The 9,836-nt window shown below is 43.6% G+C and overlaps 1 protein-coding gene across 1 annotated transcript; it reads right to left on the bottom strand.

Annotated features, from left to right (window-relative positions):
• Positions 1 to 4,956: 4,956 nt before the first annotated feature.
• Positions 4,957 to 6,743, bottom strand: LOC125563137 (CUB domain-containing protein 2-like). The gene is made up of 3 exons (XM_048728005.1): positions 6,557 to 6,743; positions 6,080 to 6,433; positions 4,957 to 5,072 (listed from the first exon to the last, which is right to left on the bottom strand). The coding sequence occupies exons 1-3, from the start codon at positions 6,624 to 6,626 to the stop codon at positions 4,957 to 4,959; spliced, it is 540 nt and encodes a 179-aa protein (XP_048583962.1). The 5' UTR covers positions 6,627 to 6,743.
• Positions 6,744 to 9,836: the final 3,093 nt, after the last annotated feature.

Here is a 9,836-nt window from a genome sequence, read left to right as displayed (position 1 = left end):
AGGCGAGATATTTTGAATGTTAAGAACACCTTAAATGGGGAATTCCAGGCAGACGCGCAGAAGAACTCTGTACCTCCCTCGTTACTGGCGATGCTAGGAATGGTCATGAAAGGCCCTACTAGACAATTCGGCCATTCTGAAAATCAGGCTTGCTTATTCATACCACAACTTATTGTATACAACAGTGTGGGCAGAGCACGTCCAAAGCCTGATGCTACTGGCGCCACACATCATGTGCGGTCAAGAGAGTGTCCGCTCCCGATTTATATGGCATTAAAAGTCAATCGTGCAACACGGGACAAATCTCTAATGGATGCATTCTACAACCTTTGGCTCTCTATATGGTATGACAGGATAATGACCATATCGACACAAGTTAACCAACAGTGTTATCGAGCGTTACAAACGCAAGCAAGTGGTTTGTCCCTCAAAGTTACGTTCGGGGCTATTCACAACAGCAGGATGGATGGATGGATGGATGGATGGATGGATGGATGGATGGATGGATGGATGGATGGATGGATGGATGGATGGATGGATGGATGGATGGATGGATGGATAGATAGATAGGCTTTGTTGCTAACGATCTTGCCGAAGAGCGTATCGGTCAGAGACTGGCGACGGTCGGCTAGACTGACAAGTTCTGCCTCCGCTAAGGCCTCCTCGTACTGGCAGTATGGATATATAATGCGTAGCGCGCGGCGTTGAACTTGTTCTAGTGAATTAGATAGATAGCTTGGAAGACTATCATGATAGACTGCGCAAGCATATTCCGTGATAGGCCTGACACAAGTGCGGAAAAAACTGACTAGTTCGGACTTGCCAAGGCCTGAACGTTTAAGCTGACGCAGACCGAACATGCGCTTTTTGCACTTTGTAATGATATCATCAAGTGATCGTTCCATTTGAGGTCACAAGAAATATGGAGACCTAAAATTTTAGCACATGAAACCTTTTCAATTTCGACGTCGTTTACAACTATTGGATCGAAATAAGTGTCACTAGTGCTAAAACTAATCCTCATTTCCTTGCACTTGGACTCATTGAGTTGGAACTTGTTTGAAGCAGCGCTGCTGGCCAGGGAATCAACAGCCGCTTGAATGGTGCTGACTTTGGACTTCGGGACTGTTCCGGAAATTGTCGTGTCATCAACGTACTTCCACAACTCAGTGTCGGCGATATCGAGGTCATTGATCATCGCTATGAATAGCCAGGGGCCCAGTTTTGTCCCTTGTGGAACTCCGGCTGGGACCACGCCCCATTAAGAAAGGCAATCCTGTCCCAGTTTGAAGCGCTGTTTTCTGCATGATAGGAAATCAGTGATCCAGGCGATTATTGCGTCAGGGATGTTGAAGGTGCGCAGCTTTGTTAGTAGAATGTTATGATCGATAAGATCAAATGCTTTCCTGAAGTCAAACAGGACAACCCTTACAATAGCCCCGTTGCCATCAGTTGCCTGGTTCCATGAATGGACCATACTAATCAGGGCTTCAGTGGTGCTAGAACTGGGAACAGTACCGAACTGCCTTGGATCGACTTTAGCGAGAACTGCTGGCTTCACGTGATTCTCAACAACGAAGTCATCGGCCACCTTTAAGAGAATCGGCGTCAGGGAGATGGGACGAAGGTGTTTGTTAATATCATGCACTGGCTTTTGCTTCGGAACAGGAGCAACATCCGCGTGTTTCCAGGACTGAGGGAGCCTGCCCTCAGCAAAAGAAGTGTTGATAATGCTTGTGACAGCCGGCGCCAGAAGGTCAGCGTTTTCTTTGAGTAACCACCCGGGGACACCATCTGGACCAATAGCTTTAGTTGTATTAAGCGATGACAATTTTTTTAGTACACCAAGCTCCGTAACGGAAGGCGAATCGGTGGGTGGAATAGTTGGAGAGGCGTAAGCGCACCGCGGAGTGAAAGAAGCCATTGGCGCAAGGAACGCCTCGCTGATTATATTAGCGAGAGAAGCAGGATCATCATCCGATCCAGTGTCGATATGCTTCAGAACCGATCGTGTATCTGAGCGCACAGCAGATTTCATGCCGCTCAATGATTTCACTTCACTCCACAATTTGCGCGGTTCGCAGTTCATGAGGTGTTCGACCTTCGAGGTGTAGTATTTGTCCCGAAACGACTTGCGCAGGCGATCAACATGGTTGCGCAGACGTTTGAATTCAGCGTGGTCGCCCCGGGCAAAGGCTGACTGACGCTCACTAATTAGATATTTCAAGTGATCATTGATCCACGCTGGTTCGCTGCTAACTAACTTTTTCGACATAACAGGCATAATAAAGTCCATGCCAATCTTCATGATAGTTTCGAAGATTTGGCACTTCTCCTCGCATGAGACTTTGGATCCTACTAAGAGGTCAGTGTTTACTTCTTCCAGGTACTTCAGTTGATCTTAAATCACGTGACTTGAGCAAGACTTTTTTATCTGGAAAATTCTGTCTAGCCACGGGTTGGACTTCAACAGAGTCATGATCGGAGAGACCAAAAGGAGGACGCTTTATCGGAACTTCGTAAAATGCACTGAGGTAGGTAAACACTAGGTCTAATTTGTTGTTGCCACGGGTCGGGAATGGGACGATTTGTTTGACACCGTAGGCGTTCTTTATACGGGTCATGTCCAGCTTGTTATAATCGCCAAGTAAAATAACCCCACAATCAGTGTACTGAGCTTCCACTATTGACATCGATTCATACAAGTAAGCAAGAATCAATGGATCACTTGAACTCGGAGGATGGTAAACAGTTCCAATAATAATAGACTGTATGCCCCTTGGGAGTCGCGGCAGCCAGATCTGGACCCACAAAACGTCGAAATTATCGTCGATAATATCAGGATCTTTAAACGAATATGATCCCGAACGTACATACAAACTCCCCCATGTTCGATAGACTCTCTATCCAGTCGGATGATATTGTAGCCAGAGATTGAAACAAAGCCGTCTGGAATGTGAGGTTTTAGCCACGATTCTGTAATACAGACGAAGTCCAAATTTGCATTGCAAATGGAAGCCCGAACTTCGTCAATCTTTGGCGAGAGAGACATAACATTTGATAAAAGGAATGAAGGAACAAACATATGACTTGAGCCTGATTTCGGTGGAACAGCTGGGCGAATAAACGTGCAGTTTGAAGCGTTGTGTTTCCGTTCTGGAGCCAGGGCAACCGAATACTTGGTAGGACTTGGTCGGTGAACACAGTCAATCAAATGGCGCTTGTAAATTTCTCGATCTTTAACTTGCCGGCCTGCTCTTGTTCCGCGGTAAGAATACCATTTTTTCCCCTCTGAAAAGTTGTTGCGAGGAAACAATAAGGCTTGAGTCATTATAAGACGACACAAGCATGTAAATAGGATAACAAATTTAAAATTTGAGAGACCTTCGCAAAACTCTTGCGGCCATGAAAGGCGCAATAATCTCCCTCATGCCGATGTTTGCAGAAAACGCACACTCCTTTGCCATGATCCTGCATAGGATTAAGGTCATCACCTTAGCTGTGAAAATCATCGACCCAACCCAGACTCCTGTTGTGGCACTAGACCAGCCGTTGTTTGCAATAGCAAAGCAGATCAAGTGGGCTATTCCAGAGCTGAAAGAGAAGAGCTTCATCCCGATGTTTTGTGGAATCCACATCGAACTGGCATGTTACAAAATAGAAAGTGGTTGGCTGGCAGCGGATAGGTAGAAGTCTTGGTGAATGGTGGAATGGCAACGCAAGGTGTGGCTGAGTCATTTATTGTGGCAAGCTACATAACACGTACAAGACGTGCGCACCAAGTTACTTCTGCCAGTTTATCCATCCTGATGGAAAAGGCATACACGGCCTACAAAGAGAGAGATGACGATGCACCGATGATGTCCTTTGATGAATAGAAGAATGTAATGGATGTGAAGTTTCCCCAGTTTGCATATTGCTCTTCCGTACTTGATTTGGAAATCATGTGCCTAAGTCTTGTCAGAGCATTTAGATAAGCCAATTTCGATTTGTACGTAAAGACCCTGGATGAGATTCTACCGTGGATGTTCGCGATGGATCACATTAACTATGCTAGATGGCTGTCTGTCCACCACCGAGACATGTGCATCCTCTGAAGTCTTCAAACGCTTTATTTTACTGCTTTCCAGTCAATAAAAGCAACAGTTGCTTTTCTAGTATTGCACTTGATCAAGCAAACGAGCAATGTAATGCGCAAGTGAAAGGGGAAGGCGGAGCTGTCGGCCTGACAGGGAATCCTGGTGCTGTCAGGCGTTGGATGGTGGCGGGCCCAGAGGTATGCCGGATTGTGGACGAGTTTGAGAGCTGTAGATGTTCGCTAGAAGAAACTAGCCACCATGAGCAGAAGACAAGTGTACACACCGCGTTTCACAAGGAAGTCAGGAACACAGTGAAGTCGTTCGAAGAGTTTGAAAACCCATTCATAGAGAAAGGAGAGGAGCTAATGGCTATACACACGAAGGACGTAATAGATCCTGCATTGTTCTTGTTGTGTCTATAGTGAACGCCCTTCAACCAGTTGAGCTTTGGGTCACCTACGGCACTGGTAAAAACGTGAGTGACATTGCTGCCCACCACGTCACATCATCCCTGTGTCGCAGTAAGTCATCGGCTCTACCAGTATTCCAAACCATGACAGGGTGTGATACTGTTTCATTATTCGGAGAAAGAATAAAGAAAACAGCATGGGATGTATGGAATGTTTATCCTGAATGAACGTTTACCCTGACGCCAGGTCTGTAAAGTGATTGTTCTCTTTGACTCTTGTGACCTTCCGTTTAAACTAAATATGGTATGACCTTGGAGCAGCTCCATCTAGTATTAGCGAGGAAAAAACGGCAGTTTTCGAGAGGTTCGTTGTTCTGATGTATGACAGAACAAGCAGTGTTCTTGGTGTGAACCAAGCACGGCAAGAGCTTTTTCCGAAGAGGTCCAGCCTTGAGGGTACACAACCGACTAGGGCGGCACTTCTTCAGCATGTGAAGAGAGCATCCTTCCAGGGAGGGCACGTGTTAGGACAGACCCTACTCTCTCGGCCAGCTCTCCCAACCCCTTCCGATTGGGAATGGACCCTAACGAACAAGCAGAGGTCACCTTTGTGGACAACCCTTCCTCAAGCAAAGGACACGTGCTATGAATTAATCCGCTGTGGCTGCAAAAAGAGCTGCAGTGGGAGGTGCAAATGCAGCAAAGCAAACCTGTCTTGCACTGTATTATGTAAATGTGGCGGAGACTGCGAGGACGAATAGTCTTAAAACAGAGTACCTAATTCACCACAGGTATCCCAAGATATTGAAATGTTATTATGGGATAGCTAATAAAGATAGCACAGGAAATGTTGTTCTTGCCAAAAACAAAAACAAAATGTTATGTATTTTGTGTTAAAACGCAGTTTTGAAGGCTCTGTCTGTATAATAGTATTTCACCACAGTGTACCCACAAATCATAACAAAAATTCAGAATTCTAATTATGTGGAGAATATAATTGCATGAAAGCTGGCAAAAACATCCAAATAGCTTTTCTTTGATATATTCTGAAGTCTTTCATGAAAATAAACGCATTTTTTCTAGTTTGAGAGTGTTTTTAATTTTCAGCCTCGTTTCCATGCTGACCGATTTTGGACACGTCCGATTCTCAGCCCCAGGACATAATTTGGCTTGGCCCTATATCAGAAATTATTACCCATCCGACCAATAGTATTTCTGCTGATGTTCATGCTTTTATCACAAATAAACTAGTAGCTAAATTCCAACGAAAGCTATTGCGATTGGTAATGGTAAGATGCTGTTTTAAGATTTTTTTTTTCAAATAATTTGTCTTACAATTTTTATCGAAAACAATGACTGACAAGGAATTTCTTTCATCCGTTTCCATTCATTTTGTGAGATAAACATTTCAAATAAATGTATCTATTTCATAGTTGTTGAATAATTATTTTAATAACTGGTATAGTTATTGTTAGGCAATTCCGCAAAATTTCAGGTTGTTACAAACTCTCCAAAATAACTATAAAAGCAAACCTGAAACCTCAAGCCGTGCAAGTGGCCTTTTTAAAATAAAATAAATTAAAAAGCTTACCGAAAACCTCGTAATAGAGCAAGAATCCAGATGCGGGAACAGCGCTGCTGCTGCTTTTAAAAACAACAGCCATCCGATTAGCCGACGACTCAACAACAGGTGGGTAGTAATTGCCGCAAAATCGTCCAATCACCGACGATTTGTGAGAAGCACTAGGTATCCCGTCATGCAACTCAAGATAGTCTCCTGTGCAGCGTGGTAGCTCAGCCAATTGGAAAGACCGTAATGTAATCCTGATCACGTGGTCGACAGGGGCGGTTATCCGCCACTCGCATTTGGTGTCACGTGGGTAATATCCGGGGTAGTTTGGAGAAGTGATGTTCCCGTATGGCGCTGTGAAGTGTTCATTACATGCTGCAACAAGCAACAACTAATTCACAATGTTGATATTTTATTTTCTTCCTTTCTTTCTTTCCTAGTATATTTGATGGAATAAACTGAAAAGCAAGTTGATAGATAACAACAAAAATGTTATACCTGAAGCTGCTGTTAGAGGCGCGGTTGCACAATACCCAGAGCTAAACCAGACACCCCCCAATGCAAACATGGACGAATGATCAACGGATGCCGCTTGAAAGGAGACCTGTAAATCATAATTTTAAAGTATTGATGTAGACAATTAGATTAGCGAGTTAAATAATGCCGTAAACAAATTCTTCCTATTATTTTTTTTTAGATTTGAGCGTACAATTCAGTGGCGGACCCAGAAAAGTGGCTACAAAAATAAGAAAATCAAGACATAAGCAATTTGAGAGTAAAGTTCTATGAGAATCCTTTTAGAAATTATATATTTGTTTTTAATATTATATATCTAAATAACTTTTAGATTAACTGTAGAAATTCCAATATATAACTTTTTAACTCCCCATGATGTCAGTGTGGTGGGAGGAGGGGGGGGGGGGGTGTGGGGTGTGGGGGAGAGAGTTATTAATGTTTTTTTTACTCTCACATACTGTACTTAAGGGGAAGATTAGGGAAACCTGTACTCCTTGCTTCCCTTACTAGCTACGACTCTGTTGACATACCTGATATCTAGTGACGGTACCGATCACTACCTGTCCGTACCGCCACGCCCCTCCGTCATCACCTCCTACCCCCCACACCGGCCTCTCGCCCATAGGATCCCCCTCAACTCTCAACGAGACGACGAGTCTGGCGGTTCTTCCTGTTGCTAGGTAGCGAAATCTCATGCAAGACTCGTACTCTGAGCCAGAACGGTTAAACCACGGACTGGACAGAACAGAAGCATTTGAAGAAATGTTTAGAAGCATCCCTCCTGAAATTGAACCAAACTTGTGAGAACGACCGTGTGTTGGTTCTGTCGTGAGCTAGCCGTGGCTTAGTGGCTTTGGTTAGACTATATCGTTATCATGAGACTGTTTCGTAGTTATGACAAACTCATGACTGTACATTATCATGTCATGTTTGTTTTACGAGATGAACGTGCCGTGGTCACGTATCGTCATATCGCAATCGTATCCTCGTCGTGTCTTGGTCGTGTTGTGACGGTATTGATACCGTGTCTTGATTCTGCTGTGACCATGTTGTGACCGTGAGATACCCGTGTCATATCATGACCGTATCGTGGCCGTATCATGATCGTGTTGTGGCCGTGTCGTAGTCGTGTTGTGAACGTGTCGTGGCCATGTCGTGACCGTACGGCGGCCATATCGTGTCCGTGTTGTGGCCGTGTCGTAGTCGTATTGTAACCCTGTCGTGACCATGTCGTGGACGTGCCGTTGCTGTATCGTTATCGTGCGGTTGCCTTATCGCGATCGTGTTGTGGCCGTATCGTGATCGTGCGGTGGCCATACTGTGATCGTGTTGTGGCCTTGTCGTAGTCTTGTTTTGGCCGTGTCGTAATCGTGAGATGGTTGTATCGTTATCGTGTTGTTGATGTGTTGTGATCGTGTCGTAGCCTTATCATAACCGTGTCCAATTGACTGTATCGTTACTATTACTGAAGCGTAAAAATAGCCACAGGTGCAACGAATGGCCTGCCTCACTATGTTGTTAGCGACTTCTCAGATTACTTGCCAAACCGGTTTCACAATCATGACGGCAATCGCGCAAGAATGACCTGTCAAAATGTTTGTATTTGTGCTTCACGTTAGTCCTACATGCCCGTTCAAGTTTCGCACCGAAATGGCAATAACTTGTGAACGAAGTCAGGTCAGTTCAAATTGTTTTCTGAAACAGAGGCTAAAAATGAGAAGTTGTAGAGCGTTTATCGTGCTGTTTGCTCGTATACAATATAATCCTGTCTGTAATTTACATAAACTACGTTTGATAACTAGAAAGGATAGCGAAGGGAAGCTCACTCGTCTACTCGGCATTACTGACACGTCCTTGGAATGTAATTTGCATACACAGCGTAACCCTACGCTAAGTAAATTTCATGAATTAGAGCATCGAGATATAACTCATAGATGTTTATTTGCAAGAATTTGTATGCCTTTATAAATCCTTCATTGACGCGGGTGGGAAGCATGTGTTTATAGCGGAGCCAGCGCTAGAAGTAAAGTACTTGGTGGTTTCAGCGCAGCACGAAAACCAGCCAAGCCTATACTACTCACCAGCGTATGGTATCATATTCTGGTAAGATTATATGATAAAGGATTTTGGTGAAGCCACGTGATAAGAGATTTTGGTGAGACTATATGGTATCACATTTTGGTGAAACTATATGGTATCACATTTTGGTGAAACTATATGATAAAAGATTTTGGTGAAACTATGTGGTATCATATTGTGGTGAGACTATATGATACAAGATTTTGGTGTCAGCTTATGAATAAATTACTGGAACTATATGCTTTCTTCATTTCGTGGAATCCGTGCGGTGTGTGCGGGTTTCATTTTGTGATACAATCCTATGGTTTCGGCTGTTGCGTGACATTCTTGGAATTTTAATTCTAAGGAGCGAGTCAGGGGATTCCCTGCGGGCATGTCTGGACATGTCTATTGTATTCGGATATAGGGGATTCCCCGCTGACAAAGTGGAATGTTCTAGATGTGCTGTGTCATGACGTTACATAAAAATATAATCTCTTGTATAAGCGGTATCCAGACACTTCGTCCAAAAAACGGGTCGTCCACAATCAACTTGTCCACAAATTGAGTCAACTCGTCCACAAGTAGAGCCAACTCGTCCACAAAAATAGAGTCAACTCGTCCACACATAGTTTTCACAAAAATGTAGCCTCATCACTGAAACAGCACAAAAATAACTAAACAATCCTTAATCTACTTATTCCAAGGATCAATTCGATGCTAGTTACTTAGGGGTTCGTGATGTATTAAAGGAATAAGAGCGAAGTTTTCGTGTTAAATTTGTGTCGGCAGTGTTTTCTTGTTAAACAACACAACGGTCTCGAAGCGGGCGTGAAAGACATCGATAATCTTAGCCGCTTTGCTGAAATCACACAAAAATAACTAACAATCCTTTGTCTACGTATTCCAGGGATTAATTCGGTGCTAGTTACGTAGGGGTTCGTGATATATTAAAGGAATAAGAGCGAAATTTTTGTGTTTAATTTGTGTCGGCAGTGTTTTCTTGTTAAACAACACAACGATCGTAGCGGCGTGAAAGACATCGCTAATCTTAGCCGCTTCGCTGAAATCGCATAAAAATAACTACACGATTAATTCGGTTCTAGTTTCGTAAGGGTTCGTTTTAATGCAATGTTTTATGTCGAATTGGCGTTCCGAATAACTGTGCATATGAAGTTCTAAAAAGACTCTCTTTTTCACAGTT

The sequence above is a fragment of the Nematostella vectensis genome, chromosome 5 (assembly GCF_932526225.1).
Source record: "Nematostella vectensis chromosome 5, jaNemVect1.1, whole genome shotgun sequence".
NCBI lineage: Eukaryota > Metazoa > Cnidaria > Anthozoa > Actiniaria > Edwardsiidae > Nematostella > Nematostella vectensis.
The sequence above is the reverse complement of the archived record's forward strand: the minus strand, read 5'-3'. Positions and strand labels throughout refer to the sequence as shown.